This window comes from Ruditapes philippinarum, unplaced genomic scaffold (genome assembly GCF_026571515.1).
Source record: "Ruditapes philippinarum isolate M1 unplaced genomic scaffold, ASM2657151v2 ctg8663_1_1_1_1, whole genome shotgun sequence".
Classification (NCBI taxonomy): Eukaryota; Metazoa; Mollusca; class Bivalvia; order Venerida; family Veneridae; genus Ruditapes; species Ruditapes philippinarum.
The window spans coordinates 10,928-30,877 of record NW_026855833.1 but is presented as its reverse complement, the minus strand read 5'-3'; the positions used below and the strand labels follow the sequence as shown (position 1 = coordinate 30,877).

The 19,950-nt window shown below is 32.1% G+C and overlaps 2 protein-coding genes across 2 annotated transcripts in view; one reads left to right on the top strand and one right to left on the bottom strand.

Annotated features, from left to right (window-relative positions):
• Window positions 1-5,824, bottom strand: part of LOC132744535 (protein O-mannosyl-transferase 2-like) — a 56,639-nt gene extending 50,815 nt beyond the window's left edge. Inside the window, exons 1-3 of the mRNA XM_060733283.1 lie at window positions 5,367-5,824; window positions 2,106-2,190; window positions 1,666-1,770 (exon numbers count right to left, since the gene is read on the bottom strand). Coding sequence (XP_060589266.1) covers window positions 1,666-1,770; window positions 2,106-2,190; window positions 5,367-5,782 — 606 coding nt within the window. The 5' untranslated portion in view covers window positions 5,783-5,824. The remainder of the gene's footprint in view (window positions 1-1,665; window positions 1,771-2,105; window positions 2,191-5,366) is intronic.
• Window positions 5,825-11,294: 5,470 nt separating this feature from the next.
• LOC132744534 (probable maleylacetoacetate isomerase 1) lies at window positions 11,295-17,253 on the top strand. Its single transcript, XM_060733282.1, has 6 exons — window positions 11,295-11,414; window positions 12,047-12,127; window positions 13,049-13,126; window positions 13,823-13,955; window positions 14,801-14,903; window positions 15,645-17,253. Exons 2-6 carry the CDS (start codon window positions 12,077-12,079, stop codon window positions 15,772-15,774), a joined length of 495 nt encoding a protein of 164 aa, XP_060589265.1. The 5' UTR covers window positions 11,295-11,414; window positions 12,047-12,076; the 3' UTR covers window positions 15,775-17,253.
• Window positions 17,254-19,950: the final 2,697 nt, after the last annotated feature.

The following is a 19,950-nucleotide window of genomic DNA, read 5'->3' as shown; positions in this document are numbered from 1 at the left end:
TGCAAACATTGATATCACAGACACTTGGGGTTTGGAGCTCAAAACACCTTTAAAATCCAAATAAAATGCATATTTGTCAATCCCAGCACATGTACTGATCATATATATCAAAAAAACTTAATATAAGCCGTTTTAGTAATAAACATATTCTGCGTAAAATGTAGGGACAGGCCATCCAATTTTTTTATTCATCTTTTTACATATTTTTTAATTATCTATTTTTATATATCAATTATTTAATTATTTATTTTTTTCTGTATTTCTGTATTTATTTATTATTTTGCTTTGTTTTAAATTTCTAATTACACATAGCTATCATTTACAGACTAATGATCATTTTATACATGAGAAGACACACAATTTTTAACATAAAAATTCTATATAAATTGCTCTTCAAACTAACATATTTTGACAGTAACCTGCACTGGTAAATGTTTAACCACATGTACATGTTCTAATTAGTTATTTTACTAATTGCTTTAGGGAAATTTACTTCACTGTTATCCTGTTAAATGTTTTACATACATTGACAATTTGACAAGGGAATGATAAAGCAATAACAACCACACCTTAAACCATATGCTTAATTGGACAATTTTGAGAAAAATTGTTTTTAAAACTTAAATATATTTAATTTTCATCCATCCTTATTGTAAACTTTGCTTCTATTTTAATCTTTGGTCCTATTTTAAAGTATAAAAGTTAACAATTGTCTCAATTCACATCATTTCTTCTGATGTCAAAAAAAACATTGCTTCTGCTTTGAACATTAAATAGAGCCTATCAGATTTTTCCACATGTAATCACATTATTTTACAGGAGAAGCTTTCCTTATGTAATCATTTTATCGTATTATTTTACAGGAGAAGCTTTCCTTATGTAATCATTTTATCGTATTATTTTACAGGAGAAGCTTTCCTTATGTAATCATTTTATCATATTATTTTACAGGAGAAGCTTTCCTTATGTAATCATTTTATCGTATTATTTTACAGGAGAAGCTTTCCTTATGTAATCATTTTATCATATTATTTTACAGGAGAAGCTTTCCTTATGTAATCATTTTATCATATTATTTTACAGGAGAAGCTTTCCTTACGTAATCATTTTATCATATTATTTTACAGGAGAAGCTTTCCTTACGTAATCATTTTATCATATTATTTTACAGGAGAAGCTTTCCATATGTAATCATTTTATCATATTATTTTACAGGAGAAGCTTTCCTTACGTAATCATTTTATCATATTATTTTACAGGAGAAGCTTTCCTTACGTAATCATTTTATCATATTATTTTACAGGAGAAGCTTTCCATATGTAATCATTTTATCATATTATTTTACAGGAGAAGCTTTCCTTATGTAATCATTTTATCATATTATTTTACAGGAGAAGCTTTCCATATGTAATCATTTTATCATATTATTTTACAGGAGAAGCTTTCCATATGTAATCATTTTATCATATTATTTTACAGGAGAAGCAGTTGAAAAACAATTTTGAAAATCAAATATGTTGCTTGAATGACAAATTAACAACATGACATAACGTTTTATCTCATAAACTGCGATTAGCGAATGTCATAAGTAAATAATTATCTCTCCCTGCCTGCCAACCTTTATTATAACAAAGAGCATATAATAATTGATATTGTCATACTTACAAGTCTCATGCCCATATATGGTGTGTCACCATAGAGATCACCAGGTTTGTCAAAGGGAAATGTACCATTATAACCTGACAAATGACCTGCAAATGCTATCAGCATCTGAAAAGCAAATGGGTTTCGAAACATTAGTTCATAGTTTAACATAAGAAATGCCAATACACATATATATGAATACTGTTTGTTCCTGAGATTAAGAAAGCCTTTCAGAGATATGTACACTTCTGTTCACTTTACAATAGAAATATATACAGTCTACTTATGAATGATTCAAGACTTAATTAACTAATTCTGTCACTTAGAAATGCATATTATAAACATTATGTAAGGGCTCTGAATTGAGTACTGACTAATATTTAAACAACAAGCCCTAAAATGACACAGGACATTATTAGTATTATTACAAGCAAAATCTAACAGAAAATAAAGATTTTTACCTTTCCAAGTGGAGGATGCACATCAAAGAAAAAAGTATGATTGATGTACCAACTGCCCATCTTTCCAAAATGAGTCTCATCCCAACTAAAAAGACAAAAAATAACTTTCTATTAAAATCTATAATATTCAGACATCATTCTTTCTTTTTTCTGTCACCTTCTGTAAAATTCCACACATTCAAGATGACTTTTGATAGTTAAGTATGGACATAATGTTCTTTTACAACTTGACAATTTATAAATGTAAACAAGAGCACTACATGCAGTGTTAATACCTTCTAAACTTATTATAAAAGACAACAGCTCAGACAAGAATGGTGTAATGACTGTTTGTTTCTTTTCCTTACAAAGCTAGCTGGAGACACTCAAAACAGAACGATAGGCAAAAAATAATTAAGAAATATACTCAGAAATAAATTGAAAATTGTGTTTGTGGTATTATAAGCCCGAGTTTACTGAAAAGCGTTACAACTTTTCAATTTTTGCAGTTATAATAATTTATTTTTAAATTATTCTGGAACTAGAAATGTGTCATCATGCCACGGATGCCCCCGCATGCAGCCAAAATTTCAGATGGTGCATTAATTTTTTTTTTTCATTTTAAGTTCAAAGCCCTTAAAACTTTTCAATGTTAACACAAACCATTTCCATACAACGTTCAAGGCACTGAAATTATTCAGTCTTAACCTTTAGAAAAAGCATATTGCATATTTGTAGCCAAAATAATGGCTAAAAGAATGAGTGCTGAAACTGAAAGTTCAAAATTTTTCCAACATTCAGGAAAGATAAGTTTGTCTAAAATCATTGAACCGTGACCAAATTCAAACTTAAACTGCTTATTCTTAAGATGTATCTATATTATTTTCAAAGTGAAAGGGACATAACTCTGCCAAAAAAAACATCAAACCCTGACCAAAATTTCCAACTTGACCTGCCCATTCCTTTGACATATCCATATTTCAAATTAAAATTTAAAATGTAACACTGTTAGGTAGATAATGACAGAAACTGTAAATTTCATATTATTTTCAAAGTGAAAGGGGCATTACTCTGCCAAAAATCATTGAACCATGACCAAACTCGAACTTGGCCTGGGCATTCCAGAAACATATCCATATGTCAAATTTGAGTTGAATGTGTTGTACCATTGGGGAGATAATAAACGGAAACTGAAAATTTCATATTACTTTCAAAGTGAAAGGGGCATAACTCTGCCAAAAAATCATTGAACCATGACCAAATTTGAACTTGACCTGCGCATTCCATTGACGCATCCATATGTCACGTTTGAGTTGAATGTGTTGTACCTTGAGGGAGATAATGAACGAAACTGAAAATTTCATATTATTTTCAAAGTAAAAGGGGCATAACTCTGCCAAAAATCATCGAACCACGACCAAATTTGAACTTGGCCTGCGCATTCCTTTGACGCATCAATATGTCAAGTTTGAGTTGATTTGTGTTGTACCGTTGTGGAGATAATGAACGGAAACTGAAAATTTCATATTATTTTTCAAAGTAAAAGGGGCATAACTCTGCCAAAAATCATCGAACCATAAACCAAATTCGAACTTGACCTGTATTTTCTCATAACATATCCATATGTCAAGTTTGAGTTGAATGTGTCCAACGTTCTTTGAGATAATGAACGGAAACTGAAATTTCATATTATTTTCAAAGTAAAAAAGGACATAACTCTGCAAAAATCATCGAACCATGACCAAATTCGAACTTGACCTGTATTTTCTCATGACATATCCATATGTCAAATTTGAGTTGAATGTGCCCAACCGTTCTTAAGATAATGAACGGAAACTGATGATGACGGAATGACAGAATGACGGAAGGAGGGAAGGACGGAAGGATGGAAGGATGGAAGGACGGAAGGACGGAATGACGGAACAGGGTAACACTATATGCCCCGGCCATTACATGGCGGGGGCATAAAAAAGGAAGTGAGTGAATGATTTAAAATTTTGTAGTACACTAGCTATTGGTATAGATCTACATCAAATGGAACATAAATCTTGAAATATTATTTTCCGTCTTGTCATGTCCAAAACCCTCAGTGGAGTCACTTTAATAAGATGAATAACTTCGTGAATGTGAAAGATATTAAATAGTATTAATACCAAATAATTAATTGAATTTCAAGATGAAAAAGGGGCATTACTCTTAGTCTCTACAATACTTAGTTATGTCCCTTGTGCTATAAATGTGCCATGTCACCATTAGCAAGTATGACAAAAGTGAGTGCAATATCTGTGATAGTTTTCATAAATTCCAATTAATAAGTTTATTTCATTTACTAATTTTTACAAAAACTATACATTTAAAATATTAAATTGATTTCAAGACCATTCCCCTTGTTTAACTCTTGTAAATGTTATAATGATCAACTATTCCAAGAGATGCTTTTCATGTCATGATAAGAAAGAATTCCAAGTTTCATAATGATAAATGTATTAAAATAATGGACTACATGTTAATAAAGTTTTGGCGCTAAATCAAAGACAAGGATGCAGCAATCATAATTGCTTGACTTTTCTTTGAAGCAGCAAACAAGTTAAAAATCTTGAGTGTGTGAACAATCAGGTTTCACATCCACAGCATTCAAGCTTTGAAATTTATTTTTATCTTCATTTGTAATCTGACATAATTAAAATGTGTGTTGTTGGTTATTAGCTGTGATTGATTTCTTTATGTATCTACATGTACACTATTGCAGGGATTTTACTCCTGTCCTCATTGTGAAAAAACCTTTGAATTTCCTTTTCCAAATAGAAAAACAAAACAAAACCGTGAAAACGGTACATATATATTTAGCACTAAATATATACATATTGTTTTTTTACATAAAATTTTGTGGGAAATGATGGGAATTAAATTGAAGCATATATCACATATTAAAACATATTTCAAATGAAAAATACTGCAGATTTTGAAGAGGTAGGAGGATTGAAGAAAAGTGGGTCGAGGGACGGGGGAGATAGTGACCAATCAACGCGCCAAACACCTGTGTTTAATATTTAATATCAGGAAGAAGCTATTTATACAAAATGATGAGAAAGAATAAAATCAAAATATGGCTGTGACAAATTGCATATCGAATAGTCAGCTCAGCATGACCGTGAGAAGTCATTTCACTCCATAGATAATTAGATTGTGATATGCATGTATATCAATTTAGAATAAAAGAAGAAATTACCTTAAAAAATCTAATATAAAGAATAAGATAATTATAATACAATACAGATTTACCAAATCCATGCTGGAACATCGAGTTTATAAAGCCTTGTTGCGAAACCTAATACTGTAACTACTGATAATACAGCATAATATAAAACATTTTGATCACTGCTGTAAGTAAGGGATGCAACACCATTAGAACATTCAAATGATGACATATTTTTTTCTGTTTTGTTTCCAGCAGAATCTTGTACTCCATTTTCTGTAGTTTGTTCAACACCACTATTCTGTTTTTCATTCGCTGACTTTGACATATTCCCTTCTCTTCCCATTTCAGCTGAGTTACCCCTTTTGTCAGGGGATGATTGTCCGGATTTTTGAGATTTATTAACAAAGTTGCTATCTGTTTTAGTTCCACTTTTGTTCTGACTATTGTCAACAAACTTTGTCTTTCTTTTTACAGGTATACCTGTTACTTTATCAGACATTTTCTGTATGTGACTCTCATTAAATTAAACGATTACGTGTCATTTGGGGCCTAGGGGTAAAAAAAAAACCTCAAAACTTTTTTAGGGGGAAAGCCCGGGAAATATATTCACTTCAAAATTTGGAAAAAAAAAATTTTCGCATTTTCAAATTTGTTTCTGAGTTTTTTTTTTCTGGTTTATCAAATTTTTAAACCCGCAGTTTTCTTTAATATGTAAGCTCAATTCTTTTTTTATTAAACAGAAAAAATACACCTTACAAAATACGATACCAAGGCTTAATTTATACTGATAACTTCAACATGGCCGCAAAAGTAAGTGACCGGGAAAATAAAAATTATTTTGCAAATTTATTGTGCTTCAGGACATTGTCATGGTATATGATCAGTGTAAGATTATGGGGCAATGGCCGTATTAATGTTTTGAGCACTTCTTTGAAAATTCATATTCTTCTCTTTTTTGTATAGTCGGGGAACAACATTGATTTTGCATGCATACCATTACCTGGTTATCAAGTGATAAAGCACAGGCTCAGGTAGGCAAAACGTGTAGCTATTCTGATTAACACCGAATTACTATTCATGTTTTGCTGTGTGTCAGTATATTATGACTCTTTGAATGCAAATGTAAGGTAGCAACAATGGAATGTTATCATGAAACTGTTAAATTACAGAATAGAATAAATTTTATATGCGGAAAGTCCAAGCGGGGCCATTGACGTGTGTCAATTCAAATGAAATCAAATAAAAAGTAAATGAAATTTTCAAAAAAATATATCCTATACCTAATGAGCTGTGAAAAAATCCTCAGTTAACTGGGCGCCACCATTTTGAAATCCTTTTGAGCTAAATAAAGATATCAGAGCCTTTTAATGAGCGTCTACATAATATAGACTATTGCTAGCGTCTGCTAAATAACACTTCCAGTCAGGGAATGATGTGCAAAATCAGAAAGTAAACATGCATTTCATTGATAAGAACTGTAGTAACGATTATAAATATAAAAAGGTACTTTAACATATCCTTTTTGATAAATTAGCACATTAAAAATAATGTTTAAACAACAACTGTGATTAGAGATTAACAAAAAATGGCGGACGGATTTTCCAAACGCCGACACGTGCGCAGTGGTCGGAGATTTTTGGAATATTCCGAGCGCTCCGATAATAGGTTGAACGCTACCAATTTATTCTTTTTTGTTTACAGTACAAAATACCTGCAAGAAAGAACTGGTTTTTACATGTACACTTAAACATTGTTATGCTCAACTCATAATTTTCATAAGAGCTTTCCCACGCCATATATAGGTAGCACCTAATTTCATTATATTACACCAATCATGTGTCATTTACATTGACAATCTTAATCTTGACACAAAATAAAAACCAATAATCATAATGAGATCAACAGTGAATCAAATGAGATCATAAGTAAGTAAGGATATTAAATAACCAAGGCTTAATTGGTAAAACTTAAACACACAAAAAAAAAAACAATTTAGAGTAGTGAGCAGCGCTGGTGAAACATTTTTTAAGGACTTGGAAAATTTTTGTGTTATATAAACATGAAAAAGGGGAAACAATCTCACAAAAAGCGACAGTTTACCCAAATATTTCTCTTTCTGTTTATGTTATACATTATGTTCAATAAAAAAAAACAAAGTTTAAAAGGAAACCTCTTTATCATATGTCTAGAAATATGATTTTTTTATGTCATAAGCCGATGGGGCATTTTTACCCAGCCTGGTTGAGGTAAATAAATTCAAAATTATTAATCTAAATAAAATCTTAATTATTTGCACACTTAACATAGTATCAACATTGGTTAATACATAATACATTATCCACAAGACATCTTAACTGGGAATATATAATGCATTAATACTATGAATCAAGTATTTAGACTGTTGTAAAATGATCTTCAATTAAGGTATTTTTTGTTTTGTTTTTTGTTTTTTGTTGTTAGTTTTTAGCTCACCTGTCACAAAGTGACAGGGTGAGCTTTTGTGATCGCTTTTCGTCCGGCGTCCGTCGTCCGTCCGTCGTCCGTAAACTTTTACTTTAAATGACATCTCCTCATAAACCACAAGGCCAATTTCATCCCAAACTTCACAGGAATGTTCCTTTGGTGGTCCACCTTTAAAAATTGTTCAAAGAATTTAATTCCATGCAGAACTCTGGTTGCCATGGCAACCGAAAGAAAAAACTTTAAATATCTTCTTTTAAAAACCATAAGAGCTAGAGCTTAGATATTTGGCATGAAACATCTTCTAGTGAGTGTCTACCAAGTTTGTTCAAATAAAAAGCCCTGGGGTCAAAATTGGCCCCGCCCCGGGGGGTCATTGATTTTCCCTATATGCATATAGTGAAAACTTAAAAAATCTTCTTTTAAAGAACTCAAAGAGCTATGGCTAAGATATTGAGCATCAAACATGTTCTTAATAGGTGTCTATCAAGTTTGTTCAAAGAAAAGCCCTGGGGTCAAAATTGGCCCCGCCCCAGGGGGTCATTGATTTTCCCTATATGCATATAGTAAAAACTTAAAAATCTTCTTTTAAAGAACCAAAAGAGTTAGAGCTAAGATATTTAGCAATGAAACATGTTCTAATAAGTGTCTACCAAGTTTGTTCAAATAAAAGCCCTGGGGTCAAAATTGACCCGCCCGGGGGGGTCATTGATTTTTCCCTATATATGCATATAGTAAAAAACTTAAAAATCTTCTTTTAAAGAACTCAAAGAGCTATGGTTAAGATATTTTAGCATCAAACATGTTCTAATAGGTGTCTACCAGTTTGTTCAAATAAAAGCCCTGGGGTCAAAAATTGGCCCCGCCCCGGGGGGTCATTGATTTTCCTTATATGTGTATAGCAAAAAAACTTAAAAAAATCTTTTTTGAAAAAACCCAAATAGCTAGAGTTAAGATATTAAGCATGAAACATCTTTTAGTGAGTGTCTACAAAGTTTGTTCAAATAAAAGACCTGGGGTCAAAATTGGCCCTGCCCCGGGGTCATTGATTTTCCTTATATGTGTATAGCAAAAACTTAAAATCTTCTTTGAAAAAACCCAAATAGCTAGAGTTTAGATATTAAGCATGAAACATATATTCTAGTAAGTGTCTACAAAGTTTGTTCAAATAAAAACCCTGGGTCATAACTGGCCCGGCCCCAGGCGTATTCATGTTTTTTAACTATATGTGTATAGTAAAAACTTAAAAAAAATCTTCTTTTAAATAGCCCAATGAGCTAGAGCTTAGATGTTTAGCATGAAACATTTTCTTATGGGTGTCTACCAAGTTTGTGCAAATAAAAGCCCTGGGGGTTGGGGCGGCCTATATACAGGTGAGCGACCTCAGGGCCATCATGGCCCTCTTGTTTTTTCTCATCTGAACACAAATTGCTCAGATCAAGGTGAACTTTTGTAATCACATAATGTCTCTCATTAATTTTGTGTTGTCCTTGTGTATCCACAATTAAAATCAACCACATAACTTCTCAGTTGGCCCTCTAGATGTATAAACAGGTAGGCTATGTAAATTGTTTCATTCTGATACAAAAGCAGGTTACAGGAGTCAAAGATAGACGTCAGAAATGACATTTTTTAAAAACTCTAAATTTATGTTTTGATTCATTAAAATATTATGATTTTGATAATAAAAAAATTCAAAAGAGCTTGACTGACAAATGCCCCTTAAATTATCTTGAATTGCTTAATAGTCTGGTACAATTTCAAAACACTTAGTAAGAATAAGATCTTATCTTCCATTTAATCAAAACTCTGCTGGGGACCTAGACTTTGTCTTGATAACAAACAACCTAATGCTTTACAGAAGATGGTGTGTAAAATTAGATCATTGATAAATTGATTGGTGCTCAAGAGTTCATAATTATGTTGACTTATTTGCTTGACAAGGTATTTGGTAGTTTGCTTTTTTAATAATATTTAATAAACTATGTATAAACTTTGCCTGTGATAAAATGAAATGTATTTTCTATTTTTGTTTCAGCCAATTTTGTACTCATACTTCAGAAAGCTCAGCTTCTTGGAGAGTAAAGAATAGGTAAGATTTTTTTATTATAGATTTGAGTGGTTGGTGTTCTTTCCTTCTATAGCAGGGGTCATTTTAAGGATAGCTACTGGCTTCTCTGCTTCCACCCCCAGGACATTTCTTTAAGATCATGGTGTTTTTCCCTTGTATTGATTCAATTTACATAAATTTGCTTTTTTTCCAAAAATATTTTTCTATTTGTCACAAATTTAAATGAAAGGCAAATTTTCCTACATGTACCTGTCCAATGCCCTTGAGGGATATGTAATGGGAAAACAATGGTTCCATTCAGATGCCTACATGCCTTTCACTACTTAACAAAAAAGAAAGATGTCAAAAATTATTTATTATCATTCAGAAAAGATTTTTAGCAACTTTTGATAAGTTGGTGAAAGAATCCCTACACAAAAATTGCCCTTGTCCTGTTTAATTGAAATAGATTGGTAATGTATGTGTGAGTTTTTTACTGTTTCAGTCACTACATTTACTTTGTCACTTTGTGTTTCCATACTGCTTGGACATGGAATTTTCCATGTGAGGTAGTTATCAATTAAACTTACTAAAGTTTGTTATACTAAGCTACTGGTTCCATTTGATGTAAGTCTAGACCAATAACTTGTATGAAAAATATCAAATCATTTGCTTACTCTATTTTCCAGAATAATTATTCTGATTGTGAAAATTGCCCAATTTGAAAAGAATTTCAATGCTTTTCACTCAAATTGACCTATGAATAGCACAAAAATACAATTTACAATTTACTTCTGAGTATATTTCTTAATTTTCTTTTGCATATCTTTCTGTTTTTCGTGCTCCAGTTGATCTATGTAAGAAAATCAAACTGTATGTTTTTGTGCCCCCACGTTAGTGGTGGGCATTTAGATTTACCCTATTCCGTCCGTCCTTCCGTCCGTCCGTTCACTTTTGTGTTGCACGTAACTCAAAAAGTATTTGACCTAGAGTCATGAAACTTTACCGGAATGTTGATCAGCATGTGTAGTTGTGCACCTGGGTATTTTCGTCTGGATATTTTTAGTATTTTTCAGAGTTATTGCTCTTGACTTAGTAAAATTTTGCAATTTTTCAACATGTGTCGCACGTAACTCAAAAAGTATTTGACCTAGAGTCATGTAACTTTACAGGAATATTGATCAGCATGTGCAGTTGTGCACCAGGTATTTTCGTCTGGATTTATTTAGTATTTTTAGAGTTATTGCCCTTCACTTAGAAAATATTTGCAATTTTCAACTTGTGTCGCAAGTTAATCAAAAAGGATTTGACATAGTCATTAAACCTTATGGGAAGGTTGCTCAGCATATTTAGATTTGCACCTGGGGTTTCGCTTGTGGATTTATCCAGTATTTGTAGAGTTATTTCCCTTGACTTAGTAAAAAGATTGACAGAACAGTGGCGCGGTGGGGGCACCTGTGTCCTATGGACACATTTCTAGTTTATTCTTGTGGATCTCACTAGAGTTCCATTATAAATAAAACTTTTTTATAGAAAATTATTTCATTTTTCAGTTCTAGCATTAAAGGGAGTAGACTATGAGTACAAGGCTGTCAATCTTGTTAAAGATGGAGGACAACAGGTAGTAATATACAAACTTCATCTTGTGATGTCTGTCAGACTGTGATTTCAAAATTATTGTCTGTTATTGTTTGCTGACCTAATGTTGTAAAGTTATGTTCAACATATTTGAACATTGTAGGGAGAGAGAGAAAACATTCTGACATCTTCACATACGGGAGAAATCATTTATAAATGTAACTTATCATTTTGCACTGATGCTTTTTTTCATATATGTATTATGCACGCAAGATGATTGTATTTAAAATATTATTTAGACTTAGTTATATTTGCAGTGATTATCTTACATGTGGAGTACTTTTCATTTTATATAATGTATAATTATGTTGATAAAAATGCTTGCCTTTATCCATTTTTTAGTACGGAAACTTCGGGTTTTAGGGAGAAACCATTAGTAAAACATTTTAGTTATTGGACGTTATGACATTATAGTTATACAGGAATTTCTAGAAAAAATTTCCTCCAAGAACAAGTTACCTGTTATTTATTCCTACAATACTTGCAAAATCTAATACTGATAACAATAACAACATGCTTTCAGATAAAAATTTTCTCAGCAATTTTCTTTGTATCCATATATGACATTATTGTGTGAAATTTTTGTAAAATCGAACTCTTAATTTTATACCATAGCATTCAGAAGAATTCAAAGCTCTTAACCCTATGGAACAAGTGCCAGCATTTGTCATTGGGGAAACAGCTCTCACACAATCAGTATGTATATAATTATTATGTATATTGTCATGTCATCCATAAATGTTTTCGCTGCCCACAAGATGGGTATGCCCAGAATACTGGAACTATAGAGATTAACACACTGTGTATTTGGCCCAGTATGACCAGTAATGTAACAGTCGGACAGTTAAACCCAAACAAACCAGACACTCTGTGTAAAAATAATGTCTTGTCTGATTAATAACTTGAGAAGTAATACGCCTCAGACTGGGAAACTTTGAAAGGGACTTTTATTGTGGTCATTAAATGACCCCTATTGATTTTAAGGTCATTAGGTCAAACATAAAAATCACAGTGAAACTTACTGTATAGTCCTGACTAGAATTGCCTCAGACATAGGTGTTTGTTCGTACATTTAGTGATACATTGTAATTCTATTATTTATTTATTAATTTAACACTTTACCTTTATGAAACATAAGTATTAAATATGCACTGACAGGCAAATAAGTGGGAATGGAGTATAACTGTCTTATGTGGTGTCATATTAACACATTTTTAGATAATTCAAAAAATATATACCCCAGATTGTGTGGTAAAATGATTTTTACAAATTGTTGGTTTTGGGATTGTCAAATTAAATATAGTGTAGGACACACGTTTTGATTCTATTTTCTAGAAAATGACTAGTACAGTTCCTTGCACAAAGAAACAATGGCTTGCTGTCTGACATGGTTTCATACATGCCTCAGCTGGATTCCTAGTCTGATGCATTCACCACTCTGCCACTTACCTGTGTAAAAAGGTCTAAACGGCCTTAAGAATTTATAAATACCTAATCTTTTTCTGTTTTCAAAATGTAAATCAAATTTTAATAAAACATCCTTCAAAATGAGTGCTTCTTGAAACTCTTACTCTCTGTTTCAATTATGAATACTCCAATATAAATTATTATTTACAGCTTGCTATCATAGACTATTTAGAAGATGTTTATCCAAAGCCAGCTATTGTACCAGAAGATCCTATAAAGAAAGCCCAGGTAAGAGTTGTCATAAATGTAAGCAAAGTATACACAGAGAAAAAAGCTTTAAATTATTATTCTACAAAGTGTGTTGATATTGAATTAAATATCGATGACAATGATATGAGGTTATTACACATTGTTGAGTGCAATACTTAATTCTATTGAACAAATACAGCTGTCAATCCTATATTGTAGGGGGCGATAGCTGAGTCTGATAGAACCACCGACTTTCCGTAAGCTAGCTGGATAGCTTTCTCTAATGAAAGAATCCAAAGTCCCTGTTAGGACTCGAACCCATAGCATAGATATTGAATTCAATAAACTTTGAATAGACTTCAAACTTAAAAAATTGAAAGCTTGGCAAATCCATTACACAAATTCACCAGGTTAAGGGTTAATATAGAAAAGGAAACAGTAGATGGTAGTAAAACAGTTAGTGTTAGCAGCCAATCCAAGGAAAGTGCAATATGATTGCATTGTTGAAATAAATAAAATAAAGAAAATAAGAATCCCTAAAGAAAGTCCAAACAACAAAATTGGAAATATTGCAGGCTCAGTTTTATTGAGCCTGTTCATGGATAGTACTGTTAAGTGCAAACTATCGTCCTTTAAAGAATCATGAAGTATCAAAATTTATCAAACATTCATAACTCAGGATTTTTCTTTATGATCATATGATATCCAAATATATTTTACTTCTGCTGGCACCAGGCTAGAGCCCTTGCTGAACTTATAGCAGCTGGAACCCAGCCGATACAGAACCTTGGAGTGTTGCAGAAAGTCTCTGATAAACCTGAAGAAAGGGCAGAATGGGCCCGATTTTGGATTGACAAGGGATTTGCAGGTAAAGATGGTATTATGGCCTTGCATATATTTAAAGACACACCAATACCTAACATCACTGGTACAATTTGTGTAATATTACAAAATTGGTACATAGTGAATATTACATGAATTTGTTGTAGGTGATGGTGGGTCTTTAAATAAGTTAACAAATTATTTATTTATTGAAACATTCCAAGCGTAAGCAAGATTTTGTTTGTATTTTAGGCTCGGTCTCTGGCTGAGTTACTTACTTCTGGTACACAACCATTAACCAACTCCACTGTAAATAAGCTCCTACATAAAGAAAATGAGGGACTAACAGACAGGAATGGTGCCGGTTATTTAACATTGTAAAGGAGCTTACAGGTGTATTTCCTGTAATTAGTATACTGAAAGGTTAACAAGGATTACATGTAAAGACATACAAAGTAGTACAACTTACATTGTAACAAACATGAAAAATAAACAAGTGAAGTGAAGGTTGGCACATAGGAGATACTATCACTGGCATTCAGATAGTTAAAAGTAAATCATGTGTAGAAAAATCACAATACTTTGTATTACTTGATGAAAATGTACCAACTTCCATATGGGGAAATGGCAGTTTTCAAACTTTATGTCTTCATTTAAATTTTGCCTATATTAATGTAGCAACTGTTTTGATGAATAGGAAAGAGATTATTATAAAGAAAAAGGATGTCCCTATAACCGTCAAAATAATGTTTCACGGCAAGCTTTCAATGCTTTATTCAAATTTTTTTTTATCTGTTATGGGGTGTGATTTAAGCTTACAGTCATGTTACTTGCTAATTGGGATAAGGAATGAATGAGAAAATAGATTAATAATTGAAATATTTTTTGCAGCATATGAGAAAATGGTTCAGAGTACTGCTGGCAAGTATTCTGTAGGTGATGACATCACAATAGCTGACGTTTGTTTAGTACCTCAACTCTACAACGCTCAAAGGTAAATCACGTCAATGTTAAATGCATTTAACGAATCTTATTTTATGGTTTATTTGAAATTCATTTTACATGCCTTAAACCAAACTGTAAATGTGTTGCAAACAAACTTGTTCTGATTGTTCTTTTTTTTTTTTTTTGCTACTTCTGACAATAAAGAGACATAAGAAATTTACTCAGACCCTCATGGCGAGACGTGTATTTGGCAGGGCTCAAATATAAAACTTTTTTAATAAAAACTTACATTATGCCAGTGAAAATTATAGGTACATTGTTTGGTTTTTATGCCCCAAAAGGGCAGCATGTAGTAATGGCACTGTCCTTCCTTCTGTTCATCCTTCAGTCTGTCCGATATTCTTGTTTGTTATTGTTTTTGGTTTTTGTTTTTTGCAAACTCATGAAATATTTCAATCATATGAGATACCGGTCCTACTAAACACTGCTAAGGACTGCTAAGGACCGCTAAGGACTGCTAAGGAGCCACAAAGGACTACTAAAGAGGAACAAAGGACCTTAAAATACCTCCTAGGCCATTCTTATGTATCATGAGATACAATTTGATAAATTTCTTTATGGTTGAACATTAATGTACAAAATGTTTACATAGAGTATAACAATAAACATCAATAAAGACTTTTTGTATGTACATGTATAGAATACTAATTGTGAGCTAAGATAAGTTGTTTTTTAGTTGAAATTCCTCCAACATAGGTTTTTAAATGTGGATTGTATCATTTGTTTTCAGATTTAAAGTAGACATGACAAAGTTTCCAACTATCACACGAATTATTGATGCTTTGTCAGAATTACCAGCATTTAAGGCAGCAGATCCAGGTGTTCAGCCAGATTGTCCCGAGGAGTTGCGAAAACAGTGAGAGTATTCAAGGGAGATCATCCAACACAGCTTCTTGGGGTTTATTTAATTAGAATATCAAGATCCCCTGGGTGATTTTTTGTACATGTAACTTTTATACATTTTATGTTTTCTACAGGAGATAATAGGCATAATACGAAAATGATCACAACACGTTATATGTTTACAAATTAAAATATATATTAACCTGTATCATTACACTATATCTAATAAAGGGTAATAATTATGCAGACAAAAGTGCTATTTGTGTATTGTTTTACATTGTTTATTCCTTTACTTTTAATACAGAGAAATTGTTTATTGTAAAAGAGCAAAAAAATGCTTGAAACATTTTATGTACTTATAAAGTTAAAGTGCATCTTCTGAAATTTACATTTGGGTATGTGTGTGTGTGTGTTTTTTCCTTATACATGTATTCATAACTGAGAGTTTTCAGAACTTATTTTTATATCCACTTAAGTTTCATGTGAGATGGTCCAAACTCATTTCATAATTATTGCCAAATGTATTGCCATTATTTTATATTAGAAAGTCCATTCATACATGTATTTTTTTCTATACAAACATGATAACTAAATATAAAACTGTTAAATTTTATATACATGTACAAGTACTATTCTGGTATTACTATGCAATTGTTATGCCATTTGTTTTTATAAGGTCAAAAATGAGAGAGAAAAGTTGAGACTTTGGTTTAGAAGAGGTTTGATGGAAGATTTTTTTTTAATTGTTGGACATGTTTACATATTGTATATATTTTTTTATCACCTGATATGTTGTTGAAGATAATAGTTTACCTATCTATTCATAAACATGTTATTGGTTTATATGTTAAAGGTTTATCTAAGTACTGCCATAAGTCAGTGTACTTAAAGAACTTATTTGGAGTGTTGCATTTAGAGGTGCAATAATATATTCTGATGCATTGGTACATGACCAACATAATTTTATGTAGATATTTTCTTAAATATTTGATCAAAATGTACAATTGTTTGTTTTGACTGGATGAAATGGAAGAATGCAAAGAAACCACACATCAACACTGGATAAATGTGAACAAAATTTTAATAGGGATCTACTGGTTTCAAACCTATTCACGAGAATATATTTCAAAGCAATATAGAAACATCTTGTCTTACTGTTTGGTAAAGAATAGAGAAGGCTTTTTTAACCTTTCAAATATATTTAAAATATAAAGTGTTTTGATTTTAACGTCTTGAAATAAAAATGAATATAATTTTAGTTTTATATTGATTTTCAAAACAAATGCGGCAATATGCAATACACATCTAGCTGTTTCAGTCATCGTAAATATCTGACAAAAATTGTGAATGCAAATGTTAAAAATTGATAGTGTTACAAGATGAAATACTATATGAGAAAGTTGGTATAGTTGGTGATTCAATATTTTTTAGATCATACATGTTTAAGAATAATGTACAAATGTAATAAGATTCTTGGAATAAAATATTCAGATGGAGTTGGAGTAAGTTATTCTTTCTTATTATCTTTTATTTTGTCGATTCAGAATTCATTTTAGTTTGGATATGTAGGAAGCTATAAACTTATCGGCACACTTTGACGATTAATTCCTGGAACAAACCAGTATTGAGCAATGAGTGGAAAGTTTCTTGTTCATTGAAACAACAATTTTCCCCTGACAGAGTTTGAAGGCATGCGGCTAGTGATCATGAGATTACTAGACCAATGTGATAACCACCCAGCCGTGCGACCACTGATTTTGATTGGTATATTTTATTTATTTTCTATGAGGAATACTAACAATATACAATGACATGTAAGATATAAAGCAAAAGGACAGAAAAGTTGAAGAAAAAAATCAGACCCGATAAAACGGGTAACAAAATTATTAGTAATACATTGTTGATAACATACACAAGTCAATTCTAATTTGTGTCAATATAATAAGATAAACAAACCATTGTCAGAAAGCTTTGACTTCTTGTTAAACCACTTTAATTGGTCTGCAATTAATTGAAATACTGATGGTAAATAACTATGGCTAAAGAATTAGAGGAAGGCAGTGTAGGGGTAGAAATGTAGGTAGTAAGAACACCCTACCATCTTAAATGTGATCGTTTTTGGGTTTGAATAAGTAAATATTTATGTAATGTAGGGAGTAGATTCTGAGGATGTGTTCCAGAATGATGTCCAGGACAATTGACATTGAGATCAGTCTGTGAAAGAGAAGCTCATTAGAAGCTTTATGTTTTGTTGTTATATGAAATCTGACTTAAAATAAATTTGACTTGACATGACTTGGACTTGGTCTCTGTATCACCACTGATTCAAAAATCATGTGGGATTTTAGTTGTTGCATGGGTCACTTAAGGAGAAAAAAGCTATCCAGGAAAGCAGGTTAGGTTGATCGACTGCTAAAATTTTGACGAAAAATGTTTTGAAAAATGGTGTGCAAAACCAGAAAAACAACTCTTTAAATGTTTTGGAACGGGGAAGATTACAAGACTCCAGGCAAAAAGTTGGAGAGAATAAAGTCCATCGGATAAATTCATACATTTTTATGCCACCCTTCGAAAAAGAGGGGGTATATTGTTTTGCTAATGTTGGTTGGTCTGTCCGTGGGTAGACCACATGGTTTCTGCTGTCTATCTTGAAATGTATTCACCACAAAGTCTTCATATTTCGCATAGTGATTGGTCATAACTAGTTGACGACCCCTATTGATTTTGGGGTCACTAGGTCAAAGGTCACAGGGGCGTTAAATGTCAGAATGGTTTCTGCTGATTATCTAAAAATGTATTCATCACAAAGTCCCCGTAATTCACATAATGATTGGTCATAACTAGCAGATGACCTCTATTAATTTTGGGATCACTAGGTCAAAGGTCAAGGTCACAGGGGCCTTAAATATCAGAATGGTTTCCACTGATTATCTTGAAAAGTATTCATCACAAGGTCTTTGTATTTGACATAGTGATTGGGCATAATTAGAAGATGACCCCTTAGATTTTAGGGTCACTAGGTCAAAGGTCATAGTGGCCTTAAATGTCAGAATGGTTTCTGCTAATTATCTTGAAAAGTATTGCAGTACCCCACATATGGAATGATTAATTATACCTTAACTGGGGTATTGATTTTTTAATGTTGACCTTTCTGTTACTCACATAATTTGACAGGTCTATTAATAGAACTGATTTATGTCATTAAGTGTAGAGTAATATGTTTTCATCACCTAGTCACCTTTATTTTGATACATGCTATTGATTTAAACCAGTATATTTGCATGACATCACCTGTTACTAATGTAAGGTGCATTTATTGTGTCGCCTTCAAAAGGTGACATATAGGGATTACTTTGTTGGCGGCATTGTTGTCGGCGGCGGCATCCCCTTAAGCTTGTCTGGAGCATAACTCAGTCACTTTAAGTTGGATTGACTTCAAACTTGGCATGCATGCTTCTTTCAATAACACGAAGTGCAGTGCACAAGGACCGGTACTCTGCACTTCTTAATTTTTGAGTTATTGCCCTTTGTAAATTTTCATACTTTAATTTTGTCTGGGCCATTTCTCTTCAACTATAAAAGCTATGGACTTCAAACTTCATACAATAATAGATCTCATTAAGAAGAAGTGCAGTGCACAAGAATCGGTATTCTGCACTTCACTTCCTAATTTTTGAGTTATTTCCCTTTGTTAATTTTCATACTTATTTTTGTCCAGGCCATTTCTACTAATGTATAAAAGCTATGTACTTGAAACTTCATAGGATGATAGATCTCATTAAGAAGAAGTGCAGTGCACAAGAACAAGTACTCTGCATTTCTTATTTTTTGAGTTATTGCACTTTGTTAATTTTCATACTTTATTTTTGTGCGGGCCATTTCTCCAAAAGTATAAAAGCTATGTACTTGAAACTTCATAGGATGATAGATCTCATTAAGAAGAAGTGCAGTGCACAAGAACAAGTACTCTGCATTTCTTATTTTTTGAGTTATTGCACTTTGTTAATTTTCATACTTATTTTTGTCCAGGCCATTTCTACTAATGTATAAAAGCTATGTACTTGAAACTTCATAGGATGATAGATCTCATTAAGAAGAAGAACAGTGCCGAAGAACCAGTACTCTGCATTTCTTTATTTTTGAGTTATTGCCCTTTGTTAATTTTCATACTTAATTTTTGTCCAGGTCATTTT